This window comes from Cupressus sempervirens, chromosome 7 (genome assembly GCF_028749045.1).
Source record: "Cupressus sempervirens isolate cs-2001-9-10 chromosome 7, ASM2874904v1, whole genome shotgun sequence".
Classification (NCBI taxonomy): domain Eukaryota; kingdom Viridiplantae; phylum Streptophyta; class Pinopsida; order Cupressales; family Cupressaceae; genus Cupressus; species Cupressus sempervirens.
This window is the reverse complement of record NC_143124.1, coordinates 439,933,722-439,955,736: the sequence shown is the minus strand read 5'-3', so window position 1 is coordinate 439,955,736 and position 22,015 is coordinate 439,933,722. Positions and strand designations below refer to the sequence as shown.

The 22,015-nt window shown below is 34.9% G+C and overlaps 1 protein-coding gene across 1 annotated transcript in view; it reads left to right on the top strand.

The window, feature by feature from the left end:
• Positions 1-22,015, top strand: part of LOC149547476 (junctophilin-like protein) — a 62,885-nt gene that overhangs the window by 1,898 nt on the left and 38,972 nt on the right. The window contains exons 3-4 of the mRNA XM_089791660.1: positions 13,784-13,881; positions 14,066-14,148. Of these exons, the coding sequence (XP_089647786.1) occupies positions 13,784-13,881; positions 14,066-14,148 (181 nt within the window). The remainder of the gene's footprint in view (positions 1-13,783; positions 13,882-14,065; positions 14,149-22,015) is intronic.

The following is a 22,015-nucleotide window of genomic DNA, read 5'->3' as shown; positions in this document are numbered from 1 at the left end:
ATTTTGTCATATCTTTATCCCCATATCATTGGACCTTCTCTCTCCAGGATTTTATATCATGAAGCCCCTTCCATGGACTGTTGGTTTTCATAGTTCTAGGTTCTGAATCCCTAAAGTCAGATCCTCTACAAAGCAACAGGGGTGTCAAACTAGGACATAGATCTCACAATAATGAATTGGTTTCTAAGACAGGTAAGACCATTTCTAACTTCTGGCTGTGCGAGACCAAGCGCGCCCTCCCCCCCCCCAAACACACACACACACACAAGATTTTTTTGGTATAATTTCAAGAAATGGACATTTACCATACAAGGTCCGACGCTTTCTCAAAGCATATAAGTAGTGATGTGGAGTGTCTAAGGATGTGGTAAACCCTATTAAGTTTATACACATGATAGCATATGAGACAAGATCAACGCAAATTGAAATGATGCTTAAATATGATTGTTTTACATTAAGGTGTTTTGGAGAGTTTGGAGGTTGAGCATAGATTAGATAGGTGTGTATATTTAGTTGGGCAAATAAAGTTTGAAGGTTTTGCAAATCAAAGAATGAAACAACTAAAATCCACTTTGCAAGACTTTAATCAAGATGGCATTGATGATTTTAAGAATTAATGAAATTGAACAATACTAATGGAGTCTATCTTAGATATTCAATATAAGTAAACCCATACATCTCTTGTATTAATCTGAAAAGACACCTTACAAAACCTTATCAAGTATTGTTTAATGACCAACTAATCAAAGCTAACAACACCCAAGTTGTAGGATGTGATTGAGAAGAACAATGGATCCTTTAGAGATGCATGCAATACACATGGAGACACTCAAATAATGTTGAATGCATGTTTAACTCATTCTTCTAGGATTGCAATACCATATAACATACTTGGGTTAAAACCCAGATTGATACAATACAAACATATCTGAAACCCTCTTTGGAATTGAACCTTAATAGCCTAGAAGTTACCTCTTCTTGTCATTCACTTTACAACCTATTAACTGCCCTTTTATTGAACAATGAAAAATTAGAACTATACACCATTTAACACAGCTGAGTAGCCTAGGGAGATGATTCATGGTCACCTACGATATAAATGGCTTCAATATCTGCTGGCATCATCATCACATGGCCTTCCTACCTGGAAATGTGAAGAAAACCATTTTCTCTCTAGTTGTTGTTTACCTTCAAGCTCTTTAATGGCATTTTGAACTATGCAAGGAATTAGGTAATCCTCACCTTAGTGGTGTGCAAAAAATCGACAATGAACTCAATGTAATCATTTTGGAATACAATGCAAGGAGTAGCCTAGGAAATCCGTGGGTAAAACAACCAAGATTAACACAAAGATCATGCTGTGACCTTTTCACATGATCACCACATTGCACATGGGGACCCCATCTTTATTTGGTAGTATAGAATCAGTTTGAGCTTCAAAAGCTTCAGTTTTGCATTGAGAAGTGATTTAACCCTTAGATTTGCAAGCTTGAAAATGTGGGCAAGTCATAAATTTTTGTGGTCACTAGGGTCAAGTTATAAAGTTGTTCTAGTTCTATGGGAAAATTCGTAAGTGTCGGGGTGTTTTGGCTAGACAAATGGTCTTCATGATGTTATAATGCCTCATTTTACTTGTTAAGTTGGACAAGAATGTTGAAATCATGTGAAAGAAGTGCAAAGTCCCAGCAAAGTTGATTTTCCACTCTTGGAAAACAAGGACAGTTAAAATCTAATTTTGAAAGCCCAATATGCCAAATAGGGGTCAAATTTCTACTCTAGAGAGGCTAGAACATGTGGCAATCATGTTGGAAATCCCATTTGTCCCTATGGAGGTTGAATTTCTTCTCTCGCATGAGGAACGAAGTCAAAATGCAATAGTCCCTATGAAGGTCATTTTTCCATTAGCTAGACACTTAGAGAAAAATGGGATATAGCTGTAGTGGAAAGTCCCTATAAATAAGGAATTTCCATTTTGTCCCTATGAAGGTCATTTCTCCAATGGGTTGTCACTTAGAATATTTTTAGAGTGGAAGTGGAAAGTCCTTATGGACATGGAATTTCCACCAAATCCTATGACCATATAATTTCCACTTTGTCCCTATGAAGGCCATTTCTCCAATGGGCTGCCACTTACAATATTTTAGAGTGGAAGTGGAAAGTTCTTATGGACATGGAATTTTCACTAATTTCCACTAGTCTTGTGAACATAGAATTTCTACTTTGTCACTATGAAGCCAATTTTCCACTTGAAGAGTAAAGGACCCAAATTGTCCTTAATAACAAGGAATTTCCACTTCTCCTCGTCCTTATAGGATTTCCACATGTCCCTATTAGGGTCAATTTTCCCCTTGACTATGATGAGCAAATGAGGAGACAAAGTGTTGGGATTGATATTGCCTCTATAGGGGTTCATTTTCCTCCTGCTTAGTAAGCAACAAGCAAAGTGAGTGTCTTTATAAGGGTTGAATTTCCCCTTTGGTGAATGAATGAACAAACAAATCAATTTTTTTAAAAAGGGACTTGCTTGTCCCAATGAGGATTGATTCTCTATTGGGGAGTTAAATGAACTACAACATGGATTATTCCCTATGAGCATTGAATTTCCACAATGGGACTGCAAGTTTAAGGATTGATTTAAAATAGGGCCGAGGTTGTCCCTATGGGCATTGATTGGATTCTCCCCTTAAAAACTTGGTGAACTTTTGGAAATGAAATTAAATGCAAATCAAAGGAAATTAAATACAAGTTAATGTGTGCAGATTCCTAGGTTTTAACAGGCAACAATCTATTTTCCCACTTCCGTTTTGGAGATAGTTCACCCAAACCTAAAACACTTTAAAAGACCACCAGACAGCGGCAAGAAAATACAATGTAAGTAGTTGACTTAAGATTAAAAGTCAAAAGGTGGCAAAGAAGGTTAATCGATCAAGAAAAAACCATTGGCAAGTAGCAATTTTAGGAGAGGAAGTTCGAATCTGGGCAATCAAATGAAGAAAAAATATAAGTAACAAGAAATTGCAAGAGGTGATGAAGGAAATCGTAGGTGCCTCAAAGGATGCAAATGGTCTTAAGGACCCAAAATCAAACTCCCATCTGATGATTTTGCAGATTTAAAAACAGAAAATTATTGATAACGTCCAGTATGCTGCAAACCACTTGTCTTTAGACGGAGATCTGAATTATTCTGATAAAGGAAGAGGCACGATTCTGGAAAGGTGAAGATGAAGCTTATTGAGCAGTGATAAAAGAGTTAAGAGGCTATAAATCTCACACTTAAGTCTGAAAACTCTCAAGAGTTCCTATTTTCAGAAAAAAACAGAAAAATCACAAAAGCTTGTCTTTACTTGAATTCACCACAGGGTGCAAGGAGAACCATTTCTTGCAAGGAAAATCAATTGGTTTAAGAGAGAAGTCATCCAAAAAGCTTGTTTCTGACTTTGCTCTCAGAAATCAGACCCATATTTTGTGGTGAAAGGTTTGGTTTCCATTTCTAAGTTTCAAATAGCTTCATTAGGACACACACTTTTCCAGATTTGTAGTCTGATTTTCTGAGTTTAAGTGATTAAATCTTGACTGTGTAAGGTGTCTTTGGAATATGGTATAAAAGAACCAATCAGACTTTAAAGTATTGTCTTCATTACCAGACCTTAGAGTTAATGCCTATATTGTATTTTGCAAGGTTTGAGTCTGATTGTATGAGTTTGTGGGACTTATCTTCAGATCTTGTCCTCAGGCTTTCAGACTTAAAATTCTTTCACAACCTTTAATTCTCTAATTTTCTTAGTTGTAAAGTCTCAAATTATTAGCAAAACCAGGGATGGTAAGTCTGAAATTCATTTGGTCTCCATCGGATTTTTTTGCATAATACTATCTTCAAGCTTCATATAGGATATTGACTGATCAGAAGGTAAAAAGGGCTAGTTCAAGGAGAACAAGGTCAAAGGAGGATAACACTTCAAGATGACCAGGAAGCCTGGACAAAAGAATGAAATTCAAAGATTAAGCTTGAAAATTATTTCAAGACGAAGTCTTCATCAAGCTGGGACATGAGGACAAGTTCAGGTTTAAAGACAAGATGGAATTCACAAACAAGTTCAAGTTCAAGGACAAGAGGAATTCATAGACCATGAAGAAGGCAAGTTGCAACAAATAATTTATTTATGCGAGGAAAGTAAAGGAGGTGCATGGAGTGATGGACAAAAAAAGAGAAGCATGAAGAAAGATTAACAAGAAAGGCCCAACAATATGAAAGTCAAGAGGATGAAAGAAGATCAAGGCTAAGCAGGTTAAAATCAAGGATGTGGAAGGTCCATCACGAGGATGAAGATGACAAGGGATCTCAAATGATGAAGGTGATAAGACAAATAACTCAACTACTACAAAGTCAAGACACCAAAGAAGAGGATTTCCAAAACAGGAGAGGATGGAAAGCTGGGGTTGAAATAAGAATTGCTAAATGATGAAGTGATAATTTTAGATTCTATCTGAGTTTTTCAAGATCTCTTCTAGGTGTCCTTTCATTTTTTTTGGGTCTTTCATCAATTTGCCTCAAAGTTCATGCCATTTATGACATTCACATTTTTTTGCATCAAAAAACGTGTCATGGCATCTCTCATTAATATTCTCTTGGAAGGCAGTCAACAATTCAATGGAAAGAACTACAACACTTGGAAATAGAGAATGATGGCGATCTTTGAGTACCGTTGCCTCGAGGCGTTTGTTCTGGGTACCGAGACTTCTCCTACCACAGTTGATGCTATTGAAGTTTGATGAGTGTAATTGTGAAGTGGTTATGCTTATTAAGCTTTCAGTTACTAATGATTAGCTGCCTCCCGTCTGGCAAGACAATTGTAGAGGTCTGGAAAATACTGAAGAATCTCCACGACATCAGATAAGAGCAAAACCTTCTTTTTGAAGAATCAACTATTCTCTATTATTATGGATGAGCACATGTCCTTACATGAACATCTGTGTCACAGAGTTCGCCGCATTTCATGCATGAAATTCGAATTTGGGCGAACTTCAAAAGTTTCCATAAAATTCGTTAAAAATCGACTTGTGTTCGTACGGAAATGAGGACGGGCTTTTTCATCAAGGCAAAAAATTTATAACAGATTTTAGGAGTTTGAAATACTATTGTTAAAGGTTTTTGACTACAATTTTTCTATACAATGCTGCTCGGGGTCTCTCCTTTTCACCATTGGCTACCCTAGTTGAAGCTATCATATATTGCAGTCGAGAGGCAACAGTGAATGTGTTATTTAACCAAAGGCCAACAACTATTTTCATTGCTTTTTGGAGTCCATCTGCTTCTGCATGTAGCTGCATCTGGAAGCTCTCGACTTCACTGTAAAAACTCGTGGGAGGCTTAATAGAAGCTGAGAACCAATGCTTATTCCAACGCTTATCCAGTTTTTTTAAGCGCCTCACGTTTTCCGAATGCGATGCTAGACAAACTTTATGTGGGCCAACATAGTTAGGCGTTATTACTATTGTTATTGTTTTAGGTTTTATCATTGTTTGCGATTTATTTGAAGTTTAATATTGTCATATAGTTTTTCATTTTTGGTATTTAGTTTTGTTTAAACAAAATTAGAATATTAAATTGTTATAATTTTATGTTTTATATTAAATTTATATTAATAAAAATTTAATCATAAACTTAAAAATATCTTATATTTTTTAAACGTGTCAATGTTTTTGAAATGAATTTAAAACTATTTAACAATGATAAAATATATTGCTCATTTATTCTATATATATTAAATTATATTATTCAATAATTAATCATATAATTTAAGCGTAATTGATATTTTATAAATGTTTCAATCTTTTTATAATGATTTTAAACCTATTTAACAAAGTTTAAATATTTTGTTATTTTACTTATATATATATATAACGTCGAACTTTTTTCCGAATTTATGCTCTTGTCGAATTTTGTCCGAATTTTATGGTTGCCGAACTCGAATTCGAATTCGAACTTTGTGACTTAGATGAACATCTTCTAAAGATAAAGGACATCAGAGATCAACGTGAGGCCATTGGCTATACAATGGAGGAAGAGGATATAGTGGTCATTACTTTGAAAAGTCTACCATTATTCTATGAGCACTTTATTGAGACGCTCAACATTACTGCAACTAATGTTGACCCCGAATTTCCAAATTTGTGCACCAAACTTCTACATCAAGACCGTTGGAAACAATAGTTTGGTAGTAATGCCCCTTCATCCTCCTTTGAACAAGCATTCTCAGCCCAATTGTTTAACAAGACCCATCTCAGTCATATGTTCAGTCTTAGAATAGCTCCAAGAAGAAGCAAATCTGGTGCAACTATTGCTACAAATTTGGTCATGTGATCCAAGAATGCAGGACTCGCATTGCTTCTGGCCAACTGAAGTAGGGAGGGTCTCAGCCACAAGCCAAGAACATCTAGAGCTCACTGATCAACCCAAGTCCACGCGTTATACCTTTTGAAGATTCTCCTACAATTTTTTTGTTTTGAAGTTAGATTGACCATTAAGAGAGGGTATCGGAGTAAAATCTCTCTAATTTTGTTTCTCTTTCTTTGGTAGATTTACTTCTATTTTTAACAGTCACTCTTCTTCTATGTTTCCATAGTCTCTTTCTATTCAATATGGAAACTTTCTCTTTCTCTTTTCAGATGTTTCTGTTTCTCTCTGTTTGTTTGTTATAGAAACATTCTAGTGTATACTTGTATATATAGATCATATATGATCTTTGTTTAATAACACATTCATTATTTTACCATAATAGTACTTGTAGCAGTTTGTCCCACATCTACTTGGCTCTAGGTAGATTCTGGATATCAACATACTCAAAGTTCTTCAAAGCACTAGCCAACTCTATCATTACCATTTTATGAATTAACTTTTCTCTTTTCTGTACCTCATCAAGTATACCGGTCGACTCCACATACTCTCTGGTAAGATATTCATCTGCGCTTTCTGCAAGTCTTGATAAGTGTAATTTCATCTTGCTAGGCCACATTCCAAAGTCATCCTCATACTTGTCAACCTTTGGTGTATCCTTCCTATACATCTTGAGATCTTTTCCCTAAGCAGTTAAGCTTCCAAGTCATGGACCTAAGCTTTGATACCAATTGCAGGTATAGGATTGATTATTGGGGGGGGGGTGAATCAGTAATCACTAGTTAAAACAATTTATCAACTTTCAGTATTGTTACCGATAAGATTCAGTTCTACCTATAACAACACTATTGGTTAATTACTCATTAAACATTCATTCATAACAGTAAAACATTCACACACAATAACTCTTGTATTTATCTCGTGGAAATCTGATTTGGGTGAAATCCACAATGTGAGATCAATGCTCACATATATTTGTACTCTTCTGAAATATGCTCTGTGAGGAGCCTGCCCAGTCAAGGATTACAAAAACACTGTTAGGTGTTACCCTGTTAAAGGATTTTCCTCTAGACTTGTTAGGTGTAACCTTGTTAAAGGATTTTATCACTCTAATCTAAGAATGCTACCTTGTTAAAGAATTTACGATAGACCGATTAGGGCCACCCTTTTAAGAGATTTCAATTGTCACAATGATAAGAAAGTAACAACAACAAAGTGATCCGTAGTTTGCACTATCTCGCTATATCATATCCATTAAAGCTCCATAATGTAATTTCGTACCATTGTCCTTCTATTCTCAAATATGATCGCAACCTGATTACTGCTGCTATGCTTTGATAGCTATGTCCACTTATTCACTTGTCCTTCTTAGCCACAATATCCTTAGTCATGATACCTAATTCGTTTCTTCCCTCATGTAGATGTTCTCCAAAACATAAAAACCTAAACCTAGATCCAACAATCACAATTTCATATCACATCTTTTTTGTCAGTGCAACATTGTTATCTAAAGCTTCTTGAACAATCTTCTCTGCCTCGATTATTGTGTCATTTTTTTTTCTATTCTGAATGTGTCAGCTTGCTTTTCTTTTCAACCTCTAATACTGACTTTGACTTTCTTATACCTTATACCCTTAACCCCAATAAGATATTCTTTGCTTTGATAAGGTTCCTTATCCCTTTCATTGATAAGACTTAGAGTCTCCAATAAGATATGTCCTCTGGTAGGATATGTTCTCCGATAAGCAATCCAACCACTAAACTACTTCCCACTATTTGTTCCAACCTGTTACTCGATAAGTCCCTTATAGTCATATCTATGTGCCCTTCTCAACATCCTTGTATAGTATTCATCTGATGATATGGTAACAAGTCAAAACAATATGCCAAATAGTTTGACATCAATGACAAACAATAGAATTGATTATCATGTAATCCATAGTTCTCTCCATCAACAACTTGTTAGATCAGGTATGCCAATAGGAATGACATGTTGCCCCAACACTCTTTTGAGGCGTGGTACATGAAACACATTATGAATCCTGCTATTGGTGGGAAGCTCCAATTCATAAGCCACTTCCCCTACTTTCCTTTATTTTATCAACTGAGGCTTCAGTTTTTCATCGCCATTGGCTTTGATGGACAATTGTTTGTATGACTACAATCTCAAAAGATCATGTCCCCAATCTCAACATGCGCTCAGTCCTTTTTCTATTGGTGTATATTTGGTGCTGGTTTTGTGCTTGATGTAGATTGTCTTTGAGTGAATTCATGATGTCCACATTCTGCTACATGAAATCTCTAGCTCTTGGTACACAACGTTCTTATCGGACCAAATCTCCAAAGGATGTTGCCTTGTATCCAAATAGGGCTTGAAAGGGGTTCATTCCTATTGACATAAGATGGTTTGTATTGTAACATTTTTGTCTCAAGCGTATCCATTTAACCCATCCTCCTTATTATCCTGTGTAATAGTTTCTTAAGTACCCCTCTAACCACTTGTTAAACATTTTTCGTCCGCCCATCTGTTCCTAGATGATAGCTGGTGCCAGGATTTAATTCTGTTCTGGCTAATTTGAACAATTCTTACTAAATATGTCGAGGAAGTGGCTGTCCCGATCACTGCCAGTGACAATGTTTTGAGACAAGCCATGAGAAATCTGATCATTCTATTTTCTGAAATTGCCTTCTCAAGAGTCACCGCATGAGAAATTCTCAAAATATTGCTTAAAATTTCTCTTCAATCCATTTGTAAGCACACAAGTGCAATCATATGTTTGTTAGTCACTAAGGAAACAACAGCATTAATTTTAAAATCTCGGTACAAAACCTCCAATGTTGTGCTTCGCCCATCATCAAGTGCTCTTGCAAGAAGATTCATGACAAGAAATTGATCGTGCTTGATCTTAATATTTTGCACTTCATTCTGATTAGACCTCTGGTCCGCAGTCAAAGCTTCATGTGAATTAAGTAACTGGTCCGAGGAAGAATCCCTCTTCATCTGCGTACCATCAACAACCTTTGGTAGTTCCTTATGCAAATCAATTGATACCACCTCATCACTGCACACCACTTGGATTCCATGTCTTATTATTTTCATCACTTGTGTTATCCGAGTCTGGAAGTGTCCTTCATCCAACTTAGAGTAGATTTTCGAAGGGTGACTCTGCATACATCTCGAATAGTCGATTATCAAAAAGCTGAAAATATTTCTATCTTCTTGCTCCAACCAATCATCCTATTGACCCAACCCTATACACACAACTTCTGATTTCTTTGGAAATTGTTCTGAATCAAAATATATTTGGAGGATATCAAACTCTTCAATTACATGGCTGATTTCATTTTATCTTTCTCATTATCTTGCTTCCTGAATTATTCTGCAACATCAAGTTGATTCTTTGCTTCTAGAACTGTCATTTGGACACTTCCTAGAAAATGCTTAGTTGATTTAAGCTCAAAGGTGAGCTCATCAACTCCTTTTTCTTTTTCCTTTCAATGCATCAAGGGTCTCTTTTGCAAACTTGAGCTTATGATCCCTGTCTGATAGCAAGTGTAAGAAATCTGATTTCACTATTTTCCAAATATTTTAGACTGTTTGTATGTCTTATATTGTGGAGCCTCTGCCTATTCCTTTCTGTCTTCTCAATTTGGGCTTTCCAGATGATATCTTCAATAAATTTGTGTGTTCCATCAACTCTTGCTAAGACTTGTCCTGTTTCTCTTCTGTGACCAAGAATTGATTCTTCAGCTCCTGTGATTCCCTAGGGATTTGATCCAAATAAGCAAAGTCACTTGGCTTATGTTTTACTTTTTCAACTTCTGATCCTCACAAAAATGATGCATGGGCTCATGAGTATTTGTTGTTCTGATTTCTTTAGCTAGCTTCCTTCATCATTTCCAACAGAAAAACCTTCAGTGGACTCATCTTTTGGACTTCACACTATATGCCTCTAGGGATGTGACATATTTCAATACACAAGAGACTTCTGAATGTTCATCATGCCTGCATTTCAGTTCTACATCATAAATTTTTGCTGTGAACTTCTTTCCATCTTACTTATGCACCACTGTCAAATTTAGTTTCCACCTTTGTTCACACTGACTACCAATTATTTTAGCGAACACATTTGCAACTGATAACAATTCTTTGCCTTTTTTTCTGCAACTTTTCCAATAAAACTGATAAGAGAGTACAAGGAACATCTTCACTCTCATTGACTAACAAAGACATGATTTCCTGCATCTGTTATAATATTATTAGCATGAATGCTCCTTACAACAGAAAAGAAATAGTTGAATATTTGGAGTATCAAATTATCACAACCAACACCAAGCATAAGCACACAAGCTCTAATCTTAGCAATAGTTTCTAAATTCCTACTCTCTAGGCAATAAATTCTCTTTATTTTAGTCAGTATCTATTTTTTTGACACCAATGTGTGGATGGATGGTTGAATGGGTGCATTATTAGCAGTTTTCTTCAAAACTGATTGAAAAATATTCTAATTACCTTACAACAATTAAACATAAATACCATGTTGGATAGAAGGCACACAAAAAACTCATTAGTTGTGATATATTACTCTAAATGGCATACTGAATAAGGGAAATGTCTTTTGCCTTGACCTGCTCAAAATAATATTTCTCAGAAGGTAACATTGCAAATAAAACTGAATTAGATTTATTTGGAAGGCTAGATAATATGTGTAATTGAGTGAACTTGTACAGTAATGTAAACGTTTGTAAGATAGAAAGTTTTGTATCAGAAATAGAATTGCTTGACAGGAATTTGGTTGAGAAATATCTAGCAAATGATTATCTCACTAGGGGAATTGAGACTCAATTTTAAATGAAATGTTGTGCAAGATAGGGCATCTGAATTTACCGTAAAATTATTTTTGGCATCAACATTTTAGATCACACTTGGTAATCTTTCATTTTTGTGAGCGCTGCTAATCACAATTAGTGATCCTTTATAAGGACGAGGGCTGATAATCACACCCGGTGATCCTTCATCAGGATGAGGAAGAACTTGATAATCTTGATGAAGGAACATGGGTTGTGATCTGAAACATTGATGCTAAAAATAACTATGCAGGTAAATCCAGAAGGACCATCTTGCACTATTGATTGTGCAAACATCATGTCTCTAACAAAATGTGGTAGAAATTATGGTGCCGAGACACTTACGTCCAAAGTCCTGATCACAGTAAGATAAATAATGTCATTGGAAAGGTAACTTCCAGGCAAGTTCAAGTCTTTGAATGAAAACAAATTGTGTTGATGTTTCTCTCACTGTTTTGTCAAGGTAGTTATTTATTTCAGTTTTAATTTGCTGTATAACAACTGCATATATCATTGTAAGATGTGTCCAGTGCCATCAAAATTGCAACTTTTGGAGAAATTGAGGAAAGGATTTTTTCTTATCCCTAATCACTTGTCCTCCAGATAAACTTGAATTTTCTGTAAACTTACATACTATGTAGATGTCTAGAAGCTTCACACGAAACAGCACACTATGACAGTTTCTCAAATAGTAAAAAGCAAATGCCTTAGATAGATGTAAGAAAAAGAAAATACTTTAGATAGATGTAAGAAATATGATAGAAAAATGTAAGCTGTATTTCATCTTTTTTACTTTAATTTGACATAATTGATTATTTTCTTTGCTTTTCTAATTGTTTACTGTGGTAGTTATTTCTTTCTGTTTAACGTTGCTGCATAACAAATACCTATGTGTTTTTGTGGCAAAAAAATCAATCCATTTTGAAATCAACTGTGGGATATATGACACTGAGATATTTATGACAGTCTTGATCAATTGGAAGATAAATCAAATGCCCTTGAGCTACAGCTTTTGAAAAAATCAAGCACGGGCTTCTTTTTTAACCCTCATGATGGATCCTGCAGACGAACCCAAAATTTTTGTGAACCTACATAGTGCACAGTTGATTCTAGAAAACTCACATGAAACAATGTAATATCCCTTTCCGGATATTATCTTGTTTTCCCCTATTTGAGTATACTTTAAACTGAATAATTGCAGATGTATTACGGATACAACTGAAAACAGTAGAAGACCAACCGGCATATATCCAGCGTCTTTATAAATATAATATTCAGATCTAGTAATAAGAACATGCAATACGAGACAACAATAAAACAAGAGACTTCTCCACAAGATAACAGTTCGTTATTTCCAAGATAATATTCAAGATGTCGAACATATAACCATGGATTACAAACTGATGAGATGAAACCAGCAGCTCATAATTTCTTAAACAACAATATTGCCTTATACAGCAGCAATATAATGACCAACGACTAAAACATTATTATATTATACAACAGCGATACAATAACCAGTACACAGAAACCAATCTTAAATACAGATTTAACAGTCGGATTGGAAAGATAGGATAAGAACTTGTAGGCGTGAATGAAACACCGAAGTGATGTTTCTCGGGACAATGGGTTTGCGTCCACTATTTGCTAGCACGAGGGGCTACGTCCTCCAACTAACTGAAAGCTGAAGCTCTCTGAGACTCTCCAAGAGAGAAAACTGAACTGAATAATAAAATCAAGCATACCCAAAAGAATGAGTCTCATCTCCTTTTATCTTCACAACGGTGACTCTTCAACTTCTCCCTAATAAATCGTGTTATATCTCCTCGTCCTCTTGTGACCACATGAGATATTAATTTGACCTTTAATAATAAATCTCCAAGTAACATAGTCAAATTTAATATTGAAAATTCGTTCCTTCTTAATAATTCTAATGTCCCCAAAAAAGGGACATTACAAACAACACAGTTTAAAAGCTGCTTAAATAGAAATATTTTTAGATGGATTCATGCTCTATGATTGGAAAGAAAGCACACTTCAATGTTTTATGTTTTTCCCTTTCTATTAGCCAATTGGTTATGCTTATTTCACCATGTTTTTGATGCTATTGTGTACATGGATGGTTACATGGGTGCATCATCAGCATTTTTTGTCAAAATGTTTAATAAAGGTTTACATTTCACTCTTCGTGAAAAGAACAGAAGAAAAAAACGATGTGACATGTATGACCTAGCTAGATCTTTGCTTTGTATTCTTTTAAACACTTTTCTTCAGATGTTTGAACTTCCTCGTTTCTTATCCTGAATTGGCACAAGAATAACATAAATGCTTCATTGCTTTTCCAGTTTGACCATGTCATTTACTTCATGGGCCCCTGTTTCATCACATTTGAGTTACAGAAAACACTTGAAATAATTTTTTGTCATTGTTTGTGAAGGTTCAATTTACTCTCTGTTTAAATTTGAAGATTGTAAAAACAGATACAACTTCAGTCCAAATACCTGTAAGTCTGCCTTTTATAATTGACCATGCCTTTTACAGGTATATCCAAGAAAATTACTCCAAAATTCGGGATGTTGAGCGCGAGTTTGAAAAACTTACTTTAGAGTTGAAGCTAACAGCAGGTCCAAAGAAGGCAGGTATGGTTTGGCTTCACTTCTTCGAACTCATCACACAGATAGATGATCTGTACCATCAGTTGACATGTATTCTATTTCTATAGTCCTTTGGTTAGAATTTTCAACATTTTGCTGATAAAAATTACAGTCAACATTTGAAAATGTTCACATTATTGAGTTCCATTTTTATGTTACATGATATCAGCACTTGAGCATTTACGGAAGAAGATAGAGTTGTCAACAGAGAAAATCAAAGTAGCAAGACAGAAGGAGGAGCAAGCAAGGAAGGTTTGTTTTAATAATATATAAAGATTGAGAAAAGGAACCGTTGCTTTTTTTGGTAAAATTAATTCAGTATTGCACTCCATAAGTATTTATTACTTTCTTGACTGAAAACATCCATCTTAGAATCAGCCATTTCCAAGGCTAGAATTTTTTCTACCAATGGTTCTTACCAACATATTCTTTCATAACTGCATGCTTGGAGGCTTTATGACATAGTTATTGGGGAATTTTGTTCCTGTCATGGTCTTTCTGACTTCGTGAGTACATTTAAGGTTAAACAAGGGTCTCCTTGATCCCCTCTAGCTTTTACATTGGCAAGTTGGAAGAGTTTGTTGGCCACATTCTCATATGATTGATTGTTGCATTCTACAAGAGTTGCTTCCAGCCATTCTTCAATTTGCTGATTATGTTTGCCTCTCCCATTTTGCTGAAAGCTTACAATCACAACTGGATGGGCTTGTTCATTTTTGTGAACTTTGCTAGCTTGCGGTCAGCCATGGCATAACTAAGATCACAATTTTCAACATCTCTTAACATTCTGTTTCCAGATTTGAATTTTTCTACAGAAGCCCAGCTTGTTGAATATGTTGTTGATGCAAAAGGTTGATGATAAAGGTAATATAAATTTCAGACTAACTTACCGATTCACATCTCCCAGGCCTAGAGGTGGAAGCTAATTAGGATCTGGATACCCTGTGGATACTCATAGGAAGCATATCCAGGACACCCGGATGCTCTCTGGATGCTCATAGGAAGCGCATCCAGGGCACCCAAATGCTCTTAGGATGTATTGTAACGCATCCAAAAAGCTTCTACGTGCCATGGATGCACTTCTTGTGAGCATTCACGGGGCATCCGGGAGCCTCTGTGAGCATCTGCGTGCCCAAATGTAAATTTTGACATTTAAAACAACTTAAAAGCACTTAATAACATGTGCTTTATATCTTTTTTTGGTTGGATTAGTGACAAATGATACTTAATTGATCAACATTGAATAATGAATTAAAATTTGATTTTGTAATTGTAGTGATTTTCTGTTTTTGCATTGGAATCGTGAACGTAGACGTGTATGATATGGCTTATTAATATTTATTAGATATCTTGATCAATGGTGAAGTATCATACTATCAAATGATTTAATTTTGTATATTTCTTCCATTTCTTTTATATATTCTCGCACCCGCATCCACATCCGCACCCAAATCAACAACTTAGGTTTTAGAGGATTATTCAAGTAATAGAGAATTTGTTGGAGCAGCATGGTTGTGAACTTGAGGTGCTTGAGCTGGTTGGTTGTTTGGTTGAGTGTAACATGCTAAATTTACCACTCCTAAATAATCAACTAATTATAAACGAATTAAATAATATCCTTCATATTCATATGAAATAGTTATAATAGCTACTCTACGCATTTAAATGGAAGGGTTCAATGGCTATAATAGAATAATTGAATTCTAGTACAAGGAAATAGAGTAACTGATCTAATAGTAATAATCTACTCACATATCTTCAATTGAAATGAAATACGTAAAGAACTTCATTTTAAAGAAGATAACTTGAATGTGGAAGATATCCTTGTTTTGTGCAAGTCTTGGCATCTGGTTGAGAGGAGGAGCATTGTCAAAGGCTTAACTTCCTGACCGTGGGCTCTTAAGTATCTCCACACAATCTCAAGTGAGAAAGGTCCTCCCTACCCGAGATTAGGCATGGGACACCCCTATCCTACCACTGAGCATTCGGGTGTTAAAAATGAACTTCTTCCCATCAACCCATTTATCCAACTCCTAGCAACCCTAACCTTTAGTGATCCAAGCAACAAGCATGCCACTAAACCTACCATGGCCAGGGATGTAAATGGACACTAAGTGTTCGATCACCCATCGCTCTACTTGACAACAACATAGTACCCCTTGATTACCATGATTTGACTTAGTCTACATTACTTAATAAGTTTATTACTTGTTCATCGAAAATTCTAATTTTTTCTTTTTATCTTATAGGTATACCTCATTGTTCATATTCCATCAGCCCATGCTCTTCATCTTGACCTTATTGGTCATCCTTGATGAATCTCAGTATGACTGTCTATATCCTTGAAAAATCATGGTTCATCTTAGTCCATCACTTTCTACCTACTTTGGGTTATGACAGATATAATGAGTGCATGAAAATTATTTATAGTTCTCTTAACACAGAGAGAGTGCTTCCTCTTATCTCAGAGGCGTATTGAGGATGTCCCTGTGTAAGTATTACACGGGGTTAGAAATCCTTCAAATTCTGATTTAAGTTTTGAAAGAACAATCATAATAGTATGTAATAACTAAATATGATCCTTATGCAGGCTTCATGTTACAATTTCATGCAAACAAGGCATTCATTTTTAGAGCTAACCGTCTGGCTCTATATGATGCATAACATCATTTGTTTCTAAGTTTTCAACTAGAACTTTTAGAGTCCATATATAATAAAATGGTAAGATAGAATACACAACTTGATATAGTATTATCACCCTCAAGTGCAAAGAAATCTGGATAGCTTGACAAGGCCCTTCGCCTGTAGCTTCTAGCAACATGTACAAAATTGCAATTTCTATTGAGGAGTATGCTGAGTATGCAAGAATCAAAACACAATCCTCACGGCACCGTAGGTGCAATCTTAGTAGAGCCAATGTGGAATAATTAATTCCCAACAAAAGAACATGACACAAGATGTGCAAATTTGCAATGATGTATGAATGTGTTACATCCCAATTTTTTGACCTAATTTGAAATATAACCATTATGGTTTACATAAAGTCAGTTGACAGTTAAATTTGTTATAATCTTGCGAAATGATAAGATGGTTAGTCATTATAATTATTTATCACGAATTCATGAAATTGAATAGATGGTTAGCCGTTATGATCATTTATGATTAAATAACTTGTTAGGGTAATATGATTTAAATGTGGAGAATTTCCTTGTAGGAAGCACATCGAAGGGGTGAAAACATTGTCAGAAAAGAATTGGACACAGGAGCATCACCATCACGGGGCAAATGGGTATGAATCATGAATCACCATGGTTGAGGATTTAATGACTTGAACATCAGGATAAAATCGATGAAAACGCATGAGCTATTAAATAAATAATTTAAAATATAAAATAATTTAACTGAAATATAAAATGTACCTCGAAGGATTTAAAATGATCTTTCACCATATTATTATAATATATATGTATATACGTACATATAGATATAAAAATGAAGTGGCACCATTATATTATAATAATATAATAAAATGATATCACCACACTAATATATTTACATGTACGTATGTAAATATAAATTAGAATGATATTTGAATTATAACCTTCCAACTCTTTTTTCCGTCTTTTATTTTGTTCCTTGTTTGTAACCGATTAAACACTTGGTGTTCTTATTTGACAAAAAATCTTTAAGTTACGGAAGCCAAGGAGTCTCTTTAAATCTTTTTATATCTTGAGTTGGGAGAGACAAAGGAGGAAAGAGTTTCCATTCTCGCAATCTTCCTTGCTTAATGCGGCTTCCCTCACAATGGATACTCTACTAAATATCTGCAAGACCATTGAAAAACCTTTTCGTTTTAGTGTCATTTCAGTTATTGTTTTAGGCGAATGCTGGACTCTATACCTAGTGGGCGGAAAACCTACTGCAAAGGGAATAATAATAAGAAATTACATTATTTCGGGCTTTGTATATTTGGAAGTGCATGGAGGTTAAACCATTGACAGTAGTTGGTATTTTCTTTCCAAGTCTCTGTGTGTTTGTAAGTTCTTTTATAGGAGAAGAGGCTAATACTTTGTATTTGAGGTCAGAATTCTCACATTCCTCTCATCGATATATGCTTGCGAATTTGGAATATCTATTCCTAACCTTGCAGTGATTCGGTGGTCAGTAATTATATGATTTTAGCGGACTCTTTTATAGATGCATTGTAAATTTGAATGCAGTCAACAGAAATATCTTCTTTCACGTTAAACCTACAAGTATGAAACGTTGATCTCTGCAACAAAAACCCTCACACTCCCAAAAGTATGCTAAATTGACCAAATGTGATAAATAGGAAATAACATTAATTTGAAGAAACAAGTCAGGCTTTATTTTCGTACACATGCATTTTTGTAAAATAAATAAACAAGAGACATTAGAATCAGATGGTATTTATTTCTGCAAGTTTTAACTAATATAATCTCTCAAATCACAGATTGTGAAAAGTTGGAAGTATATAATTAATCATGTTCCAAGCATAGCTGTATACTTCTTATCATTCCCTACTGGTTTCCGATTTCCATAACAGCTAAACTGTAGTTATTATTATGGGATAGAACCTCTTGAAAAAGAGATATTGAAGATGCAATAAAATTATGATTTAAATATACAATTTGGAAATCAAAATCAACGACATTTCTACTAGTTTTAAAGAACATTCTTTCAAGTCACAGTTTGTGATAAGTTGGAAACATATAATATTCTTTTACCAGTTAAGGAACAATAAAAATAGCGGGTTGCTTTGGGATTCAAACACCTAGGACTCAGCCGACTGTATAGCCAAGGAAAAGGGTGAAGAGGCGAGAGAAAGGAATTTGCATTAACATGAAACTGAATTAGATGTGGTATAACAATGTTTATTACTTTTAAAAGATAATCATTTAATAGCTCATGCATGATCACATTTATTGAATTCTCCTGCTGTCAAGTCGAGTGGTGTGATTAGATACCAGGATGCTCAGTGGATGACAAGATGTTCTCTGTCTATTTTGGGGAGGGAGGAGGGCCTTTCTCATTAGAGATTGTGGGGGGATAAGTTATGGTCCGAGGTTGGGTGGTTAAGCCCCTGACAATGTTTCCCTTCTCCACAAGATATCGGACGTGTATTAGATAAAGATAAGTTGTGCATTCAAACATTTGTCGGAAACAGGTATATTTACTTTTATGATGTATATTCAAGTAGAAGGTAAGATTAATTGAGTTGTAACATCGTTACAATTATTTCTTTAAGCAACTCTTTTCGTCAATATAATTGGCAACCGGTTAGATAGGTTGATTTTCTAACTGAACATGGAATATATTTATTTGCGAGAGGTAGATTTATCTGATGGAATTAATATTTCAGTCTTTCAATTATAAAAAAAAATGATTATGAGCATATCTTCTAATCTTATATTATTTCCACAATTAAGCAATTGAAAGAAAATGAATGATACAGTGGTATCGATGCCCCAAAAGATATAGTGGTCTTTGATGCCCTAAACGATCAAATTGTAATTGATGACTTAAATGATACAGTGGTATTTGAAGCCCTAAATGATACAGTGGTATCTGATGCCCTAAATGATCCAATGGTAATCGATGCCCTAATTGATACAGTGGTATGTGATGCCCTACATGATATAGTGGTATTTGATGTTAATCGTTATTTGATTTTGATATAGTGGCATTTGATGGTAATCGTCAATTTATCCTAAGTGATATTTGTGGACTAATCTGGGTGATTGCAGAAGCATCCCTACAATGATTTCTCTGTTCAAATTCCTTGGTATGTAGATTTTAATTTCTATAGTAAATTTATTGATGGTGTTTTCAGATGTTAGTTATGAGTTTTCCATTTAAGTATTTGTAATTGTTAATCTCATCCACATGAACATAATTGATATAACTGTCTTCCTATGAAAATGAAGTAATAATTGTATTTCTTTGAATTTGTTAGTTGTTAATTAAGATCCGGAAAAAGTGGTTGTTACAGAATGGCTATAGTAGATATATGCACGACACTAAATGAACAAATTGTAGCAATGAATATGAATAATATTGCAGGTATGGAGCACAGAAGTATGAAAACGTAGAGGTAGGAAATTGGCAAAAGGTAGCATATGTAGATGACTCTGCTAATAAATAACAATCGCATAAAAGAAAGATCATTTTACTTGCTCTCACAAGAATGTTCAGTTACGAGCAAGATGAGAAAGGTGGCAGCATTAAGAGTTACATTTCAAGAGCCTCTAAAAGGCCGATGGCACATGTGGTTATTTCCAAAGAAGTAAAGAAATATTAAATAGGCTGCTGGAAATAAAGAAGGCCGATGACATGAAATATAATTAGAACATAGCCAAAGGTTGGGAAATATTAATTCCACTGACAAGGTGTTAATATAAGGATACCACCCTATATTTATCTTTACTTGTATATGCATGTGCGCAGGTATATGTACATACACTTGATATTCTAAGCATACGTATTTTGGGTATATGTCTTATTTTAAGTAGGTGGATACACTCATGTATGTCTCATTTGAATTACACAAATATACATACATGCATGCATGCATACATACATACATACGTGTGCAAGTATATATGGGTACTATGGTTTCGTTATATTAAGAGATGTTATCTTAGGAAGCTTTGAAGTTCATATCAATATATAAAGGTAACAATTTTGTTTCATTTAGTTATTTTATCATCTTATTACATACGTAGACCAACCTAACTCATGGTAATCACTTGGTAGCCCCTTGTTGCCTAGTCCGGTTTTTCCCTCAACCAAGGTGGTTTTAGGATCCATACCTATTAGCTCAATGGTAGGTGGTGTCCTCATGCCCTTTCTTTTTCTGGTAAGGCTTCCCCCCCTTTGTCGCGTTTCTGCAAGAAAGATTTCACTAAGGTAATAACATATTTCTCATCATTTAATCAAATCAAATTTACTATAATGAGTATTCATATTAACTATCCCTTTTTAATTCATATGATAACATAACAATTAATATATTCCAAATCACATGAACATATAACGAATAACCAACACTTCCATTTTACATGAATCATAACGATCAACTAACTTAACCAAATCAACTTTACATGAAGTTCACCACGGCTATAAAAAGTACTTCCTTTCTAAGAAAAAATATGGATGTAACATACCCTACCCCTTTTGTTTCATTGTCCTTGACGAGCTTTTCCATTTAAACATTTAAAAGAATATTTAAATAGATACAAGGTTTATGTCATTATAAAATCATCATAGTTCAATTGAATTCACAATATATCTATTTCAATGTATAGTTCAAGTTCTTGGAAAAAGATGTGGAAATTTCTGGAGGATCTCATCAAAGTCTTCCCATGTGGCATTTTCCTCAGCATACTGGACCCACTTAGCCTTGCATTGAGGGATAACTTGATTTTGCAAGCGGAGCTTACACACCTTGAGTATTCTGAGTGGTTTTATTTCCACCACCCTGGATCTCGCACCTGCAAGAGATTCCAATCAATAACATGTTCATAGCTGGTTATATACTTCTTACGATAAGAAACGTGAAACACATTATGCTTTCTAGCAAGGGCTAGAGGTAGAGCAATTTTTTAGGCTACAGGATTTATGACTTCCAACACCTCAAAAGGTCCCACATATCTCGGCAATAATTTGGCATTCCTACCAAACTTGATAGTACTCTTCTGAGGTTTTACCTTCAGGAGAACCTTTTCTCCCACTCAAAATTCTCTAGGAATCCTTTTTGCAAATCCAGAAGCCTCTTAGGCCGACAATAATTCAATCCTCAATTTTGTTCCAACTTGCAAGAGTTTTGTACTTTTGCCTATATAGAGCTTTAAAGTGTGTCATCTTAATGACAAATTGATATGAGTTGTTGTAGGCAAATTCAAATATAGGGGGGTACATCTCCCATCAATAATGTTGATCCATGCAATATACTCTCAAGAGATCTTCTAATACTTGGTTTACTCTTTCTATTTGTCCATCGCTCTCTGGATGGTAAGTTGAATTGACGTTCAGTTTCGTTCCCAAAGTTGAGAATAAAGTTTGCCAAAATTTGGAAGTTATTCTAGTATCTTTGCTA